Source organism: Netta rufina (assembly GCF_964035555.1).
Source record: "Netta rufina genome assembly, chromosome: 1".
NCBI classification, from domain to species: Eukaryota; Metazoa; Chordata; class Aves; order Anseriformes; family Anatidae; genus Netta; species Netta rufina.
Genome location: NC_140123.1, coordinates 194245020 through 194266122, shown reverse-complemented (window position 1 = coordinate 194266122; position 21103 = coordinate 194245020). Strand labels below are relative to the sequence as shown.

General features: G+C 41.1%; 1 protein-coding gene across 1 annotated transcript in view; it reads right to left on the bottom strand.

Annotated features, from left to right (window-relative positions):
* Positions 1–21103, bottom strand: part of PTPN12 (protein tyrosine phosphatase non-receptor type 12) — a 75303-nt gene that overhangs the window by 39991 nt on the left and 14209 nt on the right. The window contains exon 2 of the mRNA XM_084304673.1: positions 2714–2822. Coding sequence (XP_084160799.1) covers positions 2714–2822 — 109 coding nt within the window. The remainder of the gene's footprint in view (positions 1–2713; positions 2823–21103) is intronic.

The following is a 21103-nucleotide window of genomic DNA, read 5'->3' as shown; positions in this document are numbered from 1 at the left end:
GGGGAAGGAGAGTAGGTGGTCGGCTGGTTTGCCAGCCTTTCCAGCTCTTCTTGATACCAATATTTCCTGGCTAGCACAGAGGCTTCTTATATAATTTATTATTACATTAAACCGGAAATCAAGACTGACAAAAATTACCCTATAGATTTGAACCGGGGAACAGGAGCGTCTGCAGAAGCAGCATCTGCTCAAGCAGTTTGTTCCTTTCTGTTCCCATGATCAATTCCCTCAGCCACAGAGCAGCTGCTGAAACTTTTATGTTTCTTCTTTACTTGAAGCTCTAATAAAGAAGTCTATCCATTCCTAAAGAGGAAATATGGTTTGTGGGTTTTTTTTTCCTCTCTCAAAAACATCACTGGTAACAAGTATAGAAGTATATGCTAAGACTAAGAAGTATATGGTAACAAGTAAGAAGTATATGCTAAGAGTTACTGCTATACAGAAAGCTCTTACAAAAAGCTTCCAAGATGATTTTTTTTTTGCTAGAGTCCTGACAATATGCAAAGAAAAGTTGATTTCAATGTAATGCTTTCTAAAAACAACAAGCCTAGATTAACATAAAGACAACACTCTTAAATAACAGCCCAGAGAAACCCCTAAAGCATATTACACTGTAATACATTATCACACTCCATGTAAAAGTGCAAACTCTATGAACATGAACTGATGTTACAAACTTAATACTAAAAAGTATTTTCACATGACAGATCAGAATAATTAAAGCAATGGGCTAAAGCGAGCTTCTATCTTCTCAGCACAGTAGATCCAAAATTCTATAGCAGTTTCCAAATGTCAACATTTATTTATTACTTCCTTCTCCTGCCACAGCTCAAGCTCTTCCACAGTTTTAGCTCCAAAATAGAATTCCCCAAGAAAAACTCAATCTTCTTGGAACTTGCAATGAAGTGCTTGCTATTTATTTTTTATCTTTGTATGTAGATACAAACTGGTGTCTTCAGCTAGTCAGTGCACACCATGGCTGATTGAATTATCACTTAGAAGGGCTTCATAAATTGTAACGTGACCACGCACACGTTTACTCTGAAGCCTGTGTTGACTTAGTATTAAGGTACCGATCTCTCTGGTAGTAGCAAGAACTTCTGATAAGTAGTGTTAATCTCTGATTAAGTTACATTTGTAATCTTCTAGATTTACAGAAAATAAGTAAAAAAAAAAAAAATCATTCCCCTCCCTCCTCGGAAACATCTCCTAGCTTTCATTTCTCTGTCAAGCTGGTCTCCCATTACTTTTGCTGGAACTTTTAAGTATTTGAAGATACTATTTGTTTTAACTGAAGGTGTACCTTCAGTTTTCCTCATTGTCAGCTTTGAGGTTTGTTTTCCTGACTGTGCATCCTTTCAGTTCCCAATGCCTCTTTTTTTAAGATAGATAGATAGATGAAAGCAAAGCTCATCCCCTACTCTAGTTGCAGTCATTTACTGCCACAGTGGCTATTGTATCCCATGGAATCAGCTTAGGTGCTGCTGATACTTTCCCGTATTTTTTATTATCTATCCAAACACTGGCATGGAACATGGGAGAGTATAAATACATGGTAATAACTTTATATTTCTTTCACAGAATTAAACGTGTTTCCTCACAATTAAAAACACAGTGGCATTCAACTATTTTTCTGCATTTGAGCTTAATACCATCTCAATGCAGCAGTGAGAAGGAGATGCCCATTCCCATGCCCACCTTGTTAAACAGTCTAGAGCCTGTGGCTCTAGGGCAAAGTTTACTGCTCTAAGTGTGGCCCCAAGCTCTGATAGATGGTAAAAAGATTCTATCAGCAGAGAAACAGAACCAACAAGTACACAACAGTCTGAAATACAATCATTCTCTGAAGTTTATTACCAGAACACATCTTGAAAATGAAAGCTAATGATGCTTGAGACCATTTTTAACTTCAAATAGCCTATAAGCCTCTAAACACTTCTGAGAAAGCTAAGCAGAGTAAAAAGTATCTGTTGTTAATTTTCTGGGATATGAGAAATGGCATTTGTCAAAAGATTAGCCTTTAATCTTGTTGTCAGCTGTCCATTTTAAGAAGCATAGTAAAAGCTGCTGAGATACATGGTCTCATGATGTAAGCAAAGCAAACCTGCAACAGGCAATCTTATCATTGTAAGATCTGTTATACCCATACATTGGTGGTTTTAAAATTTAAATTCTGCTCTGACTCACATTTTATGTTTGTACATGAAACAACTTCATTTGGGCTCTAGCAAAATACAAACAGAAGATAATCCAGCACGGAATGCTCTCAGACATGGTTTGCAGGATATGAACCCGCAAAAGATAGATCTATTGTACTTCAAACCACAAACCCAGGCTCCTTCAGGCTTCGTAAAATTTCATCTAGATCTTATGCTGACATGTGTTTATCTTCTACCATTAACAACATACTCTGAAGAAAAAAAAATACAGCTAAGCACATCGCAAAGTTCTGGACTACTCTGAGTTGAAATGAAAGCATCAGCTCTACGTGTCTTGGCACCTAGCTAACATTTTCTTTAGGTGATAGATCTTCTAAGAAAATATATTACCCTTTACTTTGCCTTTTCAGCTAAAAACAAAAACTTTATATAAGTTTTATTTCAAAGTACCTCCAATTTTGCCTTTCAGTAATAACTAAGTAGTAAAATTTATAATACCTTACGAGTAACAAACATTTCCTTTTATCCCCTATTAATACACAAATCAGACTTACATGGCAATATATCCTTGTATCTATTCTTTTTAACATTTTCTTCCTTTTCACCGGTGGCTGTTGGGTAGATCTTCTCTGTTCTATATTTTGTGGATAATCTTCTTAACCTCTGAAATAAGACACATACATTATGTTTTCAAGTCTTAAGGCAACAGAAACATCACTAGGCATCAGCTTCAATTATGAAGTGTAAGCAGATCATTTAAGAAAACTTCTATCCTTTTACAATATTCACTACGATATACATACATATATTAAAAAAAACTAATTATCTAGTACTTTTAGGTCATCAGCAGTTTACAGTGAAGTCGAAACCAGCTCATGATACATGGAACTTTTGATAAGCCACTACAATGTGGTCATACAGCTATACTTCAATTAGAACATCGTCTGCCTTGTTAGGGAGCAATGACTGCATTAAGAATACCTGTGAGGAACAGGAAAATCTGTTACTGCCCACAATATCCATAGGAACACAACAGAGCAGGTTGGCTTAAGAACAGCTGTTATTTTGCTTCGAAGCTCATGGCTTCCCACACACAATTGGTCAGGAAGCAAAACCTAGGTTTTAGCAGGTATTGATTCCTAGCACTGAACTCCTGTTGAGTTTCAAGCTCATCTAGGAAAAAAGAGGGTTCCTGCCACTCAGGTACAAGCTATTCCCAATTAAGATGAGTGACAGGAGGTCTGCTGAATTCACAGCAGTACGGTTTTTCTTTTTAAAATCCCCTTGATCTATTTCAAATCCTGGAAATTTGGAACAGGCATAACCTCTAATAATAACATCCCGCCCATCCCTTCTGGCAACGTAGGAAATAACAAAAGCAACACAGCTTTCTTTCATCCCACTCAAGTTACGCATTTACAGCCTTCAACTGAGGAGGAAGAGTACTTCTGTTAGATTGCGTAGACCTTTAGATTTAAAAAGGAACTTGAAAGACCTCAAAAACTAAATGCTCTCTTCCAGCTAGAACAACTTAGTTGTAAAACCAGCCACTCCACTGACACGCTGACATGAAGGTGGCATACAAAATGATCAAGATGAAGACAGAAGTCATTTTTCCATTGAGAGGTCCTGTGCACAGGTAGATGGACAGAGGTTGCTCATGCTTCCCATCCCACCAACTTTGATGCCTGGTGATCATCCCTGAACACCCAAAATGTTTGTAGCTTTCTTTTTTTTTTTCTGGTGTATGTGTGGGTAGGCTGCAATTGGGAGAGGTTGGTTGTTAATTAGAAATGTACATCTTGTTTATTACAGTATGCACAACAGCATACAGGCAGGACATCATCAGTAAAATTTGAGCTGGTTGGAAAGTCACTTCTCTTCCTGAATTCTTCTTAGATTACCAACACCTGGGAGACTCGCTATACTCAATTTAACAAAGAAGTAAAACTGAGTTGGTAATTCAAGTTCTCCAATAACTCTTCCAGAAAAAAAAAAAAAAAAAAAAGTTTAACATTTATGCTACTACTTAGAGAAAAATGCTTTCATTAAATTTGTCTGGATGTAGAGAAAAAACAGAGTAGACAAAATTCTGCGTGGACTTTGTTGACTACTAAATGTCTAAATCCTTAACAGTAGTATTTACAGAGCAACAAAGATGGCAAAGTAAAATAAAGCAAATCAAGAAGCACACATTTTCAAGGTAATTCCCAGAGGACTTTTTTTTTTTTTTTTCAGATGAAACCACTGAATGCTAAAAAAAGCAACTGAATTAGCACACAGGGTTTTTTCTTAAAAAGCACTGCTCTTGAAAAACTGGCAGTGTCAGTCAACGCAGAAAAAAAAACAGTAAACATTTGGAGGTGGGATAGCAAGTCTGACCAAATGATGATCCAAGTGCTAGATACATTATCTGAAAACATTACCACAATGAACAGAAAGATTCAGTTTTTGAACAGACATCTTAACAGCCCCAGGGAAGAAGCTTCCACGCAGACTACACTGATCTTTGCACCACTAAAACCAAATCTGCAACCTATCTTCCTGTGGTGGTTTTACCCAGCTGGGCAGCTCGACTGTGCCACAACCGCTCTCTCACTCCCCCTCCTCAAAAGAAAAGGAAGCCAAGGCCACATGGAAGCACAGAGGGAAGAAAATTACTCTCTACTTCCCATCAGTGAGCAATGTTCAGCCACATCCCGGGAAGCAGGGCCTCAAAATGCGTAGCAGTTGTTTGGGTGGGCAGACATCTTCATCACAAGAGCCTCCCCCTCCTTCCCCTTTCCCAGCTTTTACTGCTGAGTGTGGCACCACACGGTATGGAATATCCCCTCGGTTTGAGTCAGCTGCCCTGGGGATGTCCCCTCCCCACCTCCTGCCAGTTGTGGGGTTTGGAGGAGCCATGAGGCGGTGCCAACAGTGCTCAGCAGCAGACACGACACGGGCTGGATATCAGGGCTGCTGCTGCCAGTGCACAGCACAGCGCTATGTGGGCCGCTGCCGGGAGAGTTAACTCCATCCCCGCCACAGCCAGCACGCTTCCACACAGCAGGCAGTTGGAAAAGCTCCCCTGTAACGTGTGACAGACAAAATACCAGGGAGTGGTCAACTGTGCATGGGAGACACGGTCCTACATAGAGTCATAAAGGTTGGAAGAGACCTCCAAGATCACCTGGTACAACCACCCCCTGCCACCAATGCCACCACTAACCCATGTCCCCAGGCACCACGTCCAACCTCTCCTTGAACACCCCCAGGGACGGTGACTCCACCACCTCCCTGGGCAACCCGTCCCAGTGCCTGACTGCTCTTTCTGAGCAGAAATGGCTCCTCATTGCCAGCCCGAACCTCCCCTGGCACAACTCTAGGCCATTCCCTCTGGTCCTGTCACCAGTTCCCTGTGAGAAGAGGCCGACCCCCAGCTCCCCACCCCTTCCTTTCAGGTAGCTGCAGAGAGCAGTAAGGTCTGCCCTGAGCCTCCTCTGCTCCAGACCAAACACCCCCAGTGCCCTCAGCCGCTCCTCACAGGACTTGTGCTCCAGCCCCTTCACCAGCCTCACAGCCCTGCTCTGTACACACTCCATGGCCTCGATGTCCTTCTTGTAGTGAGGGGCCCAAAACTGAACACAGCACTTGAGGTGCAGCCTCACCAGAGCTGCGTAGAGGGGATGATCACCTCCCCGGTCCTGCTGGCCACACTAACACTACGTAACGCTGCCCTCACATGCATCAAAGGAAAACAAATGCTGCCAGTGCTACCAAGGCTGGACACTGAACCAGGAGTCTAAAAATAGCAAAATAAGTACACATAATTCAGCAATATCAGCTAACAACCACAAGACTGAAGTAGTTCAAAACAGGCTCTAAGCCTCCAATCCAAGAAAAAAAAAAAAAAAAACGAAAAAAAAAACACCAAGCCCCATAAAGAGAAACAGTGATACTTCCCCAGCACAGCCACAAATATGAGTTTGTATATTGTTCCCCATCTCAACCTGGTTGTGGGTTTTTGTTTTTCATATTATTCATCTTATTTTTATTGGGCTAAGTACTCTGGCTGTGCTTAGAAAGAAGTAGCAGAAAAGTTTAGAGAAAAAACAGCCTCTGAAAACCACGAGTAGAAGCAGAAGTTTTTTTTGCACGAGAAGAGATACTTGAGGAAGTGATACAGGAGAAACAGTAGGTAACAAAAAGCACCCTAGGAAGATGACCTTTTGTGCTTTGCCTATTTTAAAGGCACACAAAAAACCACCAGCGTCAAGGGTACAGTATGGTTCTGCTGTAAAGCCAGAACACCAAGAAGTGCCTAATACCAGCTTCCATTTCTAGCAACTGATGCTATTAAATTCAGCATATCCTCTCCTCTGCATGGCCCACTTGTCGTAACTCTGCAAAACAGAGTGGAAAGGAGGATTAACACAGGCCAGCTCCGAGGCAAAGACCAGAAATGAAACACAGTATGATTCTAACAGACATCTCTGCTCCTACAATACTTCAAGACCCATGCTTTTAATGCTTATTTGTCAGCTGTTCTCTGGCTTGGGTAATAGAAGATAGGTACAGTCATGAAAGCAACCAAAAAAGAATAAGCATTTTTATGGTTTGTAGCAGTGTCTGCTACATAGAATAGTACCTACTTCATGCTTTGGAAGGGAAGGATTTGACCAGAGCAAGGGAAGAACCCTGAAAACCACGCCTTGAATGAACCAGCCCAGCAGAAATGCAGGCTACAGCAGCAGAACTGTCACTGCACACAACAAAGGACTTCTGCAGAAAGCAAAGGACACACGTTGCTGGTGTAAGATGTAAGAGAGATTTGGTGCTTCCCAGGCTACAGCCTGGAGTGACCAGAAAAAGGCAAATGAGTGCAACAGAGCGGGGTAATGACAGGGCAGAGGAAGAAAGAGTTTTGTTCAGACTACATTAAGCTGTTGACAAGATATCCAGCAAGATCCGTCACAGTCCACTTCCATGCTAATTCAGAACAAACAACTGTGGGCAACAGAAAGCAGCCCTCACATTTGGGCTGAATCAGTAAAACCACCAGGCTGCTCCCCAGCAGCTCCCTGGGTGCAGAGAGCCGGGACAGGAATGAGCCCAGTGCCTCCACAGGCCCTGCCCTCATGCTTCTACATCCACAAAGCAGCTGTGCAGCACCTCAAATCTTCTCCTGGGTGCCTTTTAAGACTGAAACAGTCAAAAAGGAGCTGAATATTCACGGTATACTTTAAGAACTATGTTCACAAGGCCTTAACTTCCAGTCTCATTTCATTAGAAGCACTGGGTTTAGTTTCACCGTGCTACAAAGCAGGCTGTGGGACAGGGACAGACCCCACAGGATGCTGGGGCAAGCCTTGGAAGTAGCCTGAATTTCAGAAACATGCTTCCAGCCTCTACAGCAGCTTATTATGACAAATTAGTACAGTGTTTTTGAGGAGAAGGAAAAAAAAAAAAAAAAAAAAAAAAAAAAAAAAAAAAAAAAGACTTGACATGAAGCAAGTGGAACCACACTATATCAAAGAGAACATAGTCCAGGCAGCTCAGAAAACTCATCTGACTTCCAGTCAAGCCTTTTTGCCTATTTTACCCTTTAGAAAGCCTGTCAAGATGCACGGCTTAATGCCAGAGAAATGCTGTTTGTGGATTAAAGAAAATATTTATACTGCTTATTGAGATTTGAAGAACTCGCTTTAAAAGCCTGAGCATTATTTAAGATATAAAAGCTCTTCTGCCTCCTCTCCGGGCTTCTTCGCAAGGGAAGCGTGACAAATAATGTCACTTATTTAAAGCCCTCAAATAATCTCCTAAGACTTATCCGACGTTTCCAACCGTCAGCAACTCTGTTAACAAGAGGCAGAGCCGAGCACACACTGCTGTTTTGCCTGCCCTGGAGGAGCAGGGTGCAGCAGCGGCACCCACTCCAAGGCTCCCACGGCGCGGTCGCTGCGCGGCAGCGGGCACCAGCCCTCGGAAGTCCTCCACGGACAGCTATGGCAGCGGAGGCGTGAGATAACACCAATCACACTGAAACATATTTTGCTTCGCGAAATTCACTTCAATTTTGCATATTAAATATGCAAAAAAAGAACACTGAAAATTAAAGAAAACCTTCCATAAAAATTCGCTTAGTAGTCGAAGCATAAAAAGATACTGGCAAACACTTGAAAAAATGTTGCATCAATGAACCCATTTCTTAAGACATTTATTTCTAGCATAGATTGAACCTTTCATTATGCTTACTAGAAGCAGGAAAAAAAATAAAATAGTTATGATACCAATACTTAACATACACATGAAATCACAGATAAACTTAATTTTTGAGAGTATCCCTTCCACCACTCTGCCTTAGGAGTATTTAAAAAACAGTTTATATTTGTCTGACTGTAAATGGCAGTCTTTCCCCAGATATTCCTGTCAGCTTTCAAACAGCTATTTCTGAGTGTTCCTAACCCTCGTGCTGTAAGGTAAAAGCCTTCCCAAACACCAATCAAGCATAAACAATGAAAGGAAAATGATTCAGGTCCATAGAAGAAAAGCTTCGCTGTATCTGAACATTTACAGATGGCTTTGGCTACCAGGAATAGCCCAGATCTAACTTATTTATCTGAAATAAAGCCCTAGCAGGACATTGCAAGCTGAAGTGATAGAAAGAACTGAAGTGAAGAGGGAGAAGTGTGTTACCTTTGTCCTCCCTTCTAGCAACACCTACCAGCTCCCAAGCTCTACGCTCTCCTACAAGGGAATCTCCTGAAGTGACTAACATATGAGGCTGATAACTAAGGTCTCTTGGGCACTCCATCTTCTGTTTCATAGCAGGTCAACAACTAGTCTAGAAAACACCACTGTGCTCAAAGAAGCTGGTGTGAACTCCATGAAAGTCCCCCCAGAATTTCCCAGGGAACCGGGAACGCCAGTATTTCAGTATTAGATGGCATATTTTGTTCTACGTCATCTTAACTCAGGTTGGTATTTTCCCAAGAAAAAGGGGAATTCGTGTTGTTTCATTAGAGATTTAGATTCAACAACGAGCATTAGTCGCAGCCGACAACACTGGCAGGTCCACACGCAGGGAAACCAAATGCCAGTACTGAGAGGAGCCAGGGAAGGTGAACATCCTACCTTCTTCAGTAGCACACTGACACTGGAAACAGGTAAAAAACAACACAAGAACAGCATGCTCTTAAGAATTAGGTAATGCCAGAGTGAGACCTTTGCTTTCCATCTATCCAAACCAATAAAACATTTTGCTTGACAGAAATATTAGGACCAGAACTTACACTATATTAGAATAATATAAGTATTATCCCATACGACTAACGACTAAGGATGCCTTCACGTAGACCTATTGTTAAAACTTGGGCTGACTGCTTCAAAAGCCTTCCTTTTCCTCTCTCATTTCTGAAACTATTTTTATACTATCTGTATATTAATCCCTGCTTAAATTAACAGTGGTATCAATTATAGTTGACATGTTCAGCCTAATAGCAGAACACCCTACCTACTGTCAGTGATGCGCTAGCTTAACAGGGATGGAGCAGACTAAAGAGGTTTGTGGCCTGTTGATGAGCAAGTAACCAAGCAGAAAAAGCAAAACATTAAATTACTACAGCATAATCAAATTTTAGTTAATAAGTTATTAACATCTTCTTTATGATATTTTAGAAAGCTCTGGTGCATATTCCTTCACAAGCTCCTATTTTCTATCCCTGAACCACACTGATCCCTTCGCACAACCAATTTATTGCAAGGACTGCTATAAACACACCACTTCAAGTGAAAATATGCAGGACAACACAGCTGACAGAACACCAGCAGCCAAGGTTACAGGCTATGAATGACGAACGTGAAGGTTTCTATTAATCTGAGAACATCTGATTAGGAAACAGCCTGACTGCTTTGGTTTGAAGTCTGGGATGCACATCACAGTGCGAAACCAGAAAATGCGTTTCACGTTCATGCACACCATAACGTGCTTCTTAGCAGTGCTGAAGGAATTCAGGAGTCATTCTTAACAGAAATAAGCCTCTGATTTTTGCAACAGACCACAATGATTTTCAGCAGCAAAAGGAAACAAAACACTTGAATAAACAAGGAAACAAAGCTCACAGAGAACAAACTCCCCTGCTTAAGAGCATAATTTCCAAGTTACTGGATTTGCTACTTCCCTCTTATTCCTGGAGTCCTAGGTTACGGTATTTTTCACATGCTGACAGCACTGGTATATTAAGAACTGCACATTTAATCTTGAATTCCCCTTCAAGTCTCTTTGAACACACAGAGCTTTGATTCATCTTGCCTTGCTATGGGATGCTCCTACAGAAAGTTGTGGGGAATAATTTTTAAGAGAATGGTTTTGCCCCACTCCAGGCGATGAAGTGTTTCAATCAACATGCCCACAAAAAGACCCAAGAGCTTGTTGGTAAACAAACAGCTATGAAATACAATACAAAACTAGGTTAATTGTAGCATATAAGATATGCCATCTTCATATGTAAGCCTTCTATACCAGATCTCCTCACCGACTCATTTTTCACAAGCAGTTGAACTTACAAATTAAGACAGCAAGTAAAGGCTTGAGTTGTCCTTCGTACAGCCTTCTGCAGGTCTTCAGAACTAAAACCATTCATTTCTGGATGAATGAGTGAATGACTGCCTCTAATGTGAAAACTCTTACAGTTTGCTGAATACTTATGCATGCCAACCTACTAAATGCAATGTATATCTTGAAATAAGGAAGCACAAGAGTTTTCCCACCTCTACACCTTTTTGCAGCCTTTTCTTCACAACTCTGTAATGTCAGCTCTATCAGTACCATACAACTTCACTGCCAGCATTTCAACAGTTCAGCTGACTCGTTCAAGAAACTGACAGATGCATATTTTAAGTCTTGTTTAGGTTGAATCCACATTCAGCTCAGAGCCAGGAATGTAAGGTCTTATCACATGGTGCCTATAAATAACTTGCAAGAAGAATTGGCAAACTCAGTCCAGTTTCATTACATGCGTATTTCCTTTGCAGCAGGAAAACCCTGTACCACTGCACAAGGGTACAGCGATGAATAACCCATCCACCTCCCATGGCTTCCTACGGAATTGGGTTTAGGCCCACTAGGGGGACAACAGGAAAGGTTATTTCTTGTGGCTGTTATGCAAGATGCCATCTATATGTGCACTCCGTGGAGGGTTACGGCGCCTTCTGAATCTCTGGGGGATTCAGCAACAACACAACAAGAGGTCAGCTGGGGGCGTACACAAATACCTTGAATCAAGACACAAACACCTTACTGCCAGGCATCCAAAAGCAGGAGGAAGATTGCTCGGTCTTGTTGTAATCCCAGTGATCTGAGCTGCTCAGTAAGAACTGGTTTCACTAATATTAAGCAGAGATTTACCAAAAATGCAAGGATGTAGACAGCAGTTTGACAGATCCCCTCATCTCAGTCAGCAAAAGCAAGGAGAAGCAAACCTGCAGCACCAACACCGGCACAGCAGAGGGCTGCTGAAAAGCCTTGCCAGGAGCACGTCGCAGAGCAAGTGTGAGAAAGATGGGATGAACTTCCCACTCCGATGCCAGAGGAGGCATTTTGTTTGTTTTAAAGCCATGAACTGATTACAGGTCCAGGTAAAAATTCCACAGAAGCCTCCCTTTCTCTTCTTCATAGCTCCAGGAGAGGTGACCATGGTACAGCCTGCTATTGAGACAGAGCTAGCTCTCAAGTCCAACTTAAATTTTGATGGTCCTAGATGTGATGCTGACACTGTCAGCATAATATCTGAGTTGAGTGAAGGCTCCTAAGGCATGTGCCCTTCACCAGAAATAGAGATCAAAGCAGAGGCTCATCCTTCCTCCCTTGTGAAGCATTTCAGCTTTGGTGGGAAAGTCAAAACCCGATAGCTATGATGTGACAGAGACGTATGCCGGAGTACCAGCATTACCAGGAAGGAGTCACAGAAGCGTAGAAGAAAGTGTCTAATGACAGCTTGAGGCTTTCTCCACTGAAAACGCCCCAAAGGCGAGAGGTTTCACTCCAGCTTGATCGGGCAGCCAGAAGGAACTCAAGCAAGGCTTTTTCCCAAGCCCTAGGGCCACTCACCGCCGGCAGTGACTCCCCAGCTCCTTCATTTCAGCACTTCTACCCTAACCCACACCACATCCTTAAAGCACAAAACCCACGGTGACAGACATCCAACAGAGAAGTTATACAGCCAATACAGATCACGTACGGCTCAAACAAGAAGCATTAGGAACTGAACAGCTATCATCTAAACCTCTTCTGCTGAAGAATATTTAGCTTAACCATGTTATTGCTCCCTGAGAAATTTCACAACCTATTAGCACCAAAGTTTTCTTTCTGACACTCTTTACCATTCCCTTGCTGTTGATTTCACAGTATGTGGAATGAGGCATCAGATGCCACAAATGATATATCTTGCTTCTGGTTTCACTCAGTTGTCTGTTCTACTTCAGGAGTTAACACTTGAAAAGTTTTTCTCCCTCTTCCTTCATAAGGCCAAAGACTCTTCCTCTTTTCCCACGCCTTGGAACACATTTCCATGAGTTCAGTGATTGTTTTCAGTTCAATTCATATTAGGCAAAAGAAAAGCATCACAACTGAAACAGGAAACTGCGAGCTTTCACTCCAACAAAAGTAAACTAGGATTTCCTACCTGCTGGCCCCCAATACCAAAGCTGCCATAAATAAAGGCACATGAGAACAGCCATAAAGCTTTTATTAAACCTATACCTCTAGCAATACAACTAACAACACTTAATAAATACTTAGTCCAGCTTCATGATGTTCAGTCTCAAGCTGCATTATTGCTTTTACCACGCTGTTGAGCTGTATTACATCCTGTCCTTGCTTGCCCCCACAAGAAGTCTGCTACAGCCGCACGTCCTGCCATGCGCCTTCCAAAAAGGCAGTCGGGCTCTTTATCAGCTGTGCTTTGTCTGTTTTTCTGAAACAGAGGTACTGCCCCATAAGCCTTTCACTGAGAAAGGATCTATTCTGAAAAGCTGGAGCCTTACACACTCTCTGGCAAAAAGCACAGCTGTTTGTGCTATTGAGAAGCACTGCAACCAGCATCTGGTTTGGGGTTAATTACCTCACTGAAATTACCTTTCTGAAACACCAGGGGAACTCAGAGATGCTACTCCTTTCTGTTAGGTGATGTCCTTTAGCATACAGCTGAATTGCTATGCAATGACATGAGCTCAGGGTGAAATACACTCATGGTAGACAGGCAATTCCAATAAAAATGTGCTGGTTTCATCTTCTGCCAGGTCTTTTTTTTTTTTTTTTTCCCAGAAGCAGGCTTGACCCTTACATAGAAATACAGTGTCTGTAAAGACTCAGTAATTTAGAGCCCATAGCATTCAGCAGGCAAGATTAGGATGCTGTAATATAGTTTTGTTAGTTTATAATCGGCAAGCAGAACACTCACGGGGTTTTAAAGATTGCTCCCCCCTCAAAACCAAAACAAAAATGGGAAAAAGAATGTTTCCAGACAAACACAAACAAGAAAGCTTTTGACAGGCACCAAATCAGTACATCCGTGCAGGAACATGTACAATTACAGTTGAGTTGATGTAAATATGCAGTTGACACGAAAAATTAAAAAAAAAAGAAAAAGGAGGGGGGAGAAGGTATCAAAGGAAAAACATGTTTACTATCTGGAGAAAACATGCTTAAAACTATTTTCACCCCTTCTTTGAGGCTGTGTCTGGACGCCAAGGAATGTGCTAGTTATAAAGAGGTCATTTATGATGGAGCTCAATAGAGTTTTAAGAGCCAGGAAGTGGCCTTATTAAAGATACAAACTTGTACTAAGACTTCTGTTGTAGGAACCCTAGCTAATAGCCATCACAATATTTATGGATAGGCACGCAATTTTGTATCCTAGTTGTTCATATTAGTAGCATCTCTCAAATTTTGGCTAACTAATATATCCCTGGGAGTTCAAAAGAATACACCTTTAACCAGATGATGCCAATTCTGGTTTCAAGACGAGATAGAACAGAGAATGCAATGGCCAACAAAATTCTCATACTTAGAGCACAAAGCCATAAAGCAACTACTCAGATGAAACCAAAGCAGCAATTGCTAGTACAGAAACAACAAACATAGACAATAAATTACTCACTAGAATAATTTTCACTATTTCTCTCCATCAAAGTTTTTATTTTAATGGTTGAACATTCAAGAGCTGGAAATATCACAGTTAAATGCTTCAATAATACAAGCTCTGATTTAGACTGGTTTGCCAAATTAAAAAAAAAGCTTAACCCCCTTAATCTGCACACACACCTTACTGTACACAATTCTCTTCTGTCAAAGTAACGTGGGTGTACACGAAGCACCTTCTACCAGCTTAGAGCACTATCGCTCGTTCAGGAAATACTCATCTCATTTGCTTTCATGAGCTGCTTCTAAAAGAGGAAGAGGCTATAGTTTTTTCCTCTAATATAAGGATTTCAGATATATTTTTGGCATGCCATCTATGTTTAAAGTTCCAGCGGTAACCTTAATCACGGGTATTCTCAGGTTTTATATTTACCCATGTAAACCCAGAAGTGAGTAGCAAAAGAAACACTTGCCTATTCTGCAGCCTCATATCAGGAACACCCAGAGGCTAGAACCTTACAGTGAAGTTACTAAAACCAATTGAAAATACTGCTTTAGTCTGGTAGTTTAACTGTTAGAAACCACAAATGTTCTGGAGGAAATTTTCAATTCTGAAGATGCATACAAGCTTGCATCAAACTAAAGGGTCAAGCAACAAACATTTTCTATGTATCCTCTTAAAAATAACTCCCAACCTAAATCCCTGATACATCTAAAATGAAGTCTTTATATATATATATATACACACACACACACACACACACATATACGCATATATATATATATTCTTGCCTTCTGTACATCAAAGCTGCAAGTCAAACTTGAAATTAATTTCCAGCCCTTTTGTAGGTTGCCTTTATTGCGTTTATAATTATCTCTGAAACCCTTCTATTCTGAAGACCAGAGAAACGTCTCCTTCATACCAACTCAACTATACACTCCATCACTGAAAGAATTCTCAAGTAGCCTCTCAGTGTTTGTACCCTGCAGGATACGTCTGTCACACAGACAGTGTGCCAAATAGAGCCCTTCTACAGTGCCAAGTTTCAACAAATTAAAAGGTACTAAAGTCATCAAGTAAAGTGAGTCTGGTTCAGGCAAGTGCCTTGTCAATCAAGGCACTGATTTTTTTTTTTTTTTTCTCCAAATAAACCTCAATTGTTGCCGCTTTTAAAAGCTGCATATTTACAATTCAGGATGCAGAACTAGACTGTTTGTTTGGTAAACAATAGCCAAACCCTCATTAGTTCTTATGTATTCTATTTGAAACACAAACAGCTTTATTCACCACCCCCAGGTTCTGGATGATAGATTTACTTCCAGGTATTTCAGAAATGCACAGGAATACCTTCAGATCTAACCTCAAGATGCTTATCTACAATCCTCATCTATGGAGTAAGTGACAAAGCAATAAGACTCCATTTCCTTTCTTGGGAAAGGAAGCTGTTCTAATCCGAGCCTCAAGTCAGGATTTGATACGGTGCCAATTCAAAAGAAGAGCATGTGAATTTTTACAAGAACTCAGGCAAGACCCAAGTCTCTTCAGTCTGCTTTTACTAAGAAATACATTGAAAGAAAAAAACCATTTGACTGGAAGGATTTATCCAGTGGGGCTTCTCGAAAAGACAGAAAAACACAAAAAATACCTTCTTGGGCATTTTCTTGGAATTTTCATTCATGACTTCTCACTAAAAGCAGATCATACTAACAGACTTTTGGATGACAAAGCCAGAAAGCCATCAATAAAGAGGAAGATGACAGCGTTACAAAAAGCGAGGAAGTAGACTTTTGGGACAATAGAAAGACTGAGCTTTAAAAAAATGCTAAAAAAGTGGCATACCAGAAGCTAACAATGAAGGTGACACATGTATACAATTAAATTAACTAAGTGGCAATTCCTAAGTGTTTACAGCAGTCACCCAAAGAAATAAAACAGGATATTTAGTGACAAACAGGCTACATTCACAAGTAGGTCCAGCATGCTGGAACGTTTCTAGAGACAAGACAATGTAAGTTTCCAATAGCCAAAAGGAGGCAGAAGCTATTTTCTTCTTCCATCTCAATTTCAATAACTGACTAGCTGAGGCTGTGATTCTTCTTTTTTGATGGACCATATGCTATTTTTCTTCAGAGTCCAAAATAAATAAATTTGGTTCAACTTCAAACTACTGAAATCTTGCTTGCAGCAAAGAAACATGCAAATTTTAACTTAGCTATTGCCTGCATTTCCTAATGCCCTTTTGAATGTAAGTATTAGTATTGTTTAAGTTTCATTTTCCTGGTATTTCATATAAAACATGACTTTTTTCCCCACATAGATGCTTTTGGTTGTCAGTGCCTGGTTTTACTTGAAGATATTTTTACTGTAACCAATGAATGCCAGCCTAGCCATTCATAAAATAATCTTAGCATCCTTCAGCATAAAAATCAATGCTTTCTCTTGATGAGGAAGCAATATTTTCTCTTTTAAACCCTGGCACCAAACATTTAAGTCTAACACCTTCATTCTATGCATTGTCAGCCTACGCTTTCTCTGACAACTCTTCCACCCATTGAACACGGATGGCCCAGGAGGTTTCATTTTTGATTTTAAGTGCCTTGAAACTAGTTTTTAACCTCTTTTAGAAAGTTACTGTATGGTCAGCAAACCCCCAGAAGGTGTATTACTGTAAATCCTTAAATCCTTTGAGATCAAACAGGGACCCGCAGCAGGCGTGTTAGCTGCTCACTCAGCTCACGTCGACTGTCTGATAGCCAGCAGAAGGTACCACATGGAAGTACTAAACTATTAGGTTTAACAAAGAAAATAAACATCACATTTTGAGGACTGAGCAAAATATCCCCAACAAGCAACAAGTCTGACAACGTAACCCTTACATCTTAGAAGAAGTTACACAAAAACTGCTAGTTTTTTTTTCTTCTGTATTTTATTTTTCCTTCACAAAAACACCTAGAAACCTTAATAAAAGCACATTTTCGGCTTAGAAAGATGGGCTTAAGCAGCAGTTGGCTCGCACGGTGCCTGGGGAGCCCATCCACTAGGTGTCAGTGTCCTCTCGGCAGGGGAAGGCCTCAGGTGGCACCGAGAAGGCAGCCCACACTTCTTGGTTTTGGGGTCAAGTGTAAAGGAGGAAATCCTTCCAAAGCATCCCTATGGCCACCTGGGCCACGACAGAAGCAGCAGTAAGAGTACACAGGACATAAATATAGCCCTCGTCCTCAGGTTTAGCCAGTAAGGTGAGAGGGTGAAGCTCAAGAGCTGTTTCTCAGACGATTCCTGAGGAGCTGTACAGCACAGCTGTCAATATGAAGGCACTCAAAATCGGCAATAAAGAAGCTGAAAGATAAAGAAACTTCTGCTTCTCAGTTCCCAAATTACCCACCCCCCAAAAAACAAACAAACAAACCACAAAACCAGAGTGCTTTTGTACAAAAAATAATACAAGAATAGGATCTACCTATACCAAACCGAAACAAGGCCTGAAGAGGCCAGAAGCAATAGGTTACGTGATCATAGCACGGTGTGAAATCCTCCGTGATAGGCATAAAGCCACCACACCCTGCGAGGCAGAGAGCAGAAGTCAAAGTTCAGGCCCACATGTGCGTGGTGGAGGAAGAAATGGGTGTTTCTATTCACATGCGCTAAAACTAGATATTCAGGCCAAGTCTAAGTTTGGGTCTGGAAGGAGAACAGAGATATAAAAGGAACATGAAATTTCATGGACAGACTGCTCACTGGGAAGCTAATGCCAACCTACAAGCTACACAGGACTGCCAGGGCAGCGGGGAAGCAGCACTAACACACCTCGCAAAGGCAGAGACTCAACCAAGGTGTGGAAGCAAGGCAGGCCGAGCTGCTGTAATACAGACACTTACATACCTGGCACTGGGCAAGACCTATGCTATCAAGGAAGCAGGTACAAGAAACCTGGCAGGTCATGTGAAGGTGATAGGGAAGGCTATGAAGCTGAGAAAACAAATTTGAGAACCACAGCACATACTGAGTTGGAAGGGACCCAGTGGGTTGCAAGGTACAGGCTTCTCTTTTTGAGGGTATCACATCAGTTTCCCAGAGACATCTCTCACTCCATCCCACAGCAAGAAAACCCCTTTGGTATATAATAAAAATGGTACACTTGAGCAGGCACAGGACCTGGCTAGCTCCAGCAGAACCACCCCCAGTGGTATTTGGTATCCTTGCCAGACAGGAAAAAAAAAAAAGAAAAAAGTTTACCACAACTTTTCCCTTTAGAAATGGGAACTTCAAAAAAAAAAAAAAAAAAAAAAAGAGGAAGTTGAATGAAAGGAAATTATACAGATCTAAAAAAGTAAAGCATTTGCAAGCAGCACAGGGCCTGTCTCATGCTCTGGGCAGTGCTACCTCCCACTGCCCCGGGAGCCCTCTCAGTGGCAGACTGACTGAACTGAGGATGCCTTCTTTTCTCTCTCTCTCTCAGTATTCACTAGCCAGAATAAAGTGTTAGGCTAGGAGCACGTTTGATATTTAATATTCTGATATTTAATATTCTGAAAGAAACCATATAATACCCTATGATTCAAAAATTCATCTATTCCTCTTCCTTCTCAGTGCAATACACATATTGCTGACTACGTGCAACAGATTTCTTTTTTAAAATCCCTTCCAGGCAGCATAACATAGTCTCCTTGATGCTGCTGCTTTGTCCCAAATACCACAGGTGTACTTATGACAGTTTCCATACCACTTTCACTGTCCATGTTCTGTAAGGCAGTTACTTTCAAGGGAGTGTTCCCTCTACCCAGCTCCTATTTGTCTGACCCATCTTGTACCATTTTGCCTCTTTGTTTGTATGCTGTCAACCCAAAGAAATCCCCAAACTGCCCTCAGTATGGAAATAATTTCAGGGTTTTCTTCCCTGGTGCACACACACACCACAGGAACGCTGTGCGAGCTGCTCTGTCTTTTTCAGAGCCAATTGCTTTGACAATTTAAATGAACAAGTGGCCCTTCAAAACAAAGGCAATACTGGAAACATCCTGACCAAACACCAACGCAGATAACACTTCCTAGAAGTCTTATTTACACCCTGCCTTCACCCACCCTGCCACCAGTGGTTGGTCAAAGGCAGCAGAGGCATGGCTGAGCAGCACAGTCACCCACTCACCTTTCTCCCTGGTTAATCACACTTATTGCAACGCCCAAAAGATTCTTATTTACACGCCACTAAACAAGCCAGAACTACAAATATTTATAACATTTTAAGATCCTTTCCAGGCAGCCCAAGATAACGTCATTCATATTATTCCTTTGTCCCAAACACCACAATTAGAGTTATTAATATTCAACTCATTTACTTTGTTCAAATAATAGGCCTATCACCTCAGCCTTCACAAAGCAAGAAGTAACTTTCACAAAGCAATACGTCCTTCTAAGCTGATTATTATGTAATTATATTACTAATTATTCCGTATTTAAATATTTAGATGCCATCAAAACCCTGTAAGTTACAAATGTGAATGGATTCATGACATTTGGTGGAACTCTTCAGTTTCCTATTTTAAGGTATTGCAAAATAGGATAAAACAGCAGAAGTAGATTCTCAGCCATTACATTTTAAAGGCCAATCACAGAGGTAATCTAAAGAAAAGTAACCACTTCAGATACAATTCCTATGGCTGACTTCAGGTTTTAACAAAGTTATATCGTCTGTGGTTAGAGCAGTAAGTGCACAAACTGCACTCACCCACTTCTCTCCTTCCTATGTTAAGAGAGCTAAGAAATGGAATACAGGGGAGAAGAGTTTTTGATGATCTACATGATTATAAGATATGCACAGAGGTATGTCCTACTTTTACAGTTTTTTTGTTTGTTTGTTTGTTTTTCAAGTTTTGTATTAGCCATGTTGCTGCTTCAATTCAAGACTGTTCAGCTCATGGTACAATGAACCACTGGTAGGACACAGTTTTATACCCACAATCAGGCAAAGGTTTTAGCTGGACTCTTTTTACTATGTTTTTTTACAGCTGCTATTTATACAATAATTGTAAGATTTTACATATCAGTCACTTACTAGTTGCCCCAGACACTTTTAACATTTTCCTCCTCAGCCTTTTATTTCACTTCTCTTTATTTTTTTCCCCTAAGACTTTAATCTCCTTTATTGCAATTCCTTCCCCATATCAGCCCAAATACTGCTTTTATTCCAACTTGCTACTGACATTGGCTGCAGCCCACGCTGGCCCATCTAGGAACAGGAAAGTTGCTCAATACCAAATGTCTCCTTTCTCTGTTTATAGATACATTTAAAAAAAAATTCTCAGAAAATACTACAGCTGTGGTCAAATTAACATTCTGACTCTGGAAAAACGGAAGCCAAAGACAGAATTAACAAGGTGACAGGGTGAGAAACTACGGCCGCCAACAAATCAGGAGAGACACCGGGCAGATTAGCATCACAAAGCTCACTGTCTGCAGAAACTGGAGTTCTGCCTTGTTTGATTGCAAATACTGGTGACAATTCCTGGCACAAACAGAACTGCTACCCTTTTGCTGCCTCTTTCAGCTCGGTGTATTGCTCAACATGCATTGCAGAACGAACAGCAGGCTGCTAACCTGCTAACGCAAAGAAGCTGCAAATACCTTGTGGAGTTGACGCTGCATTTTAGCGAGCTGAAATAGGAAGGCATCTCCTGCCTTTGACTGTCTTCCTCCTAAAGCTTTTGCTCTTCACTGCTTTTTTTTCCTCCAACAACAAAGTTTTGATCTCCTGCAAGAACAACTGAAGTTTACAGCATCTTACAGAGCACTGAACTTACAGCTGTCAAAATCAGAGGACCAACACTT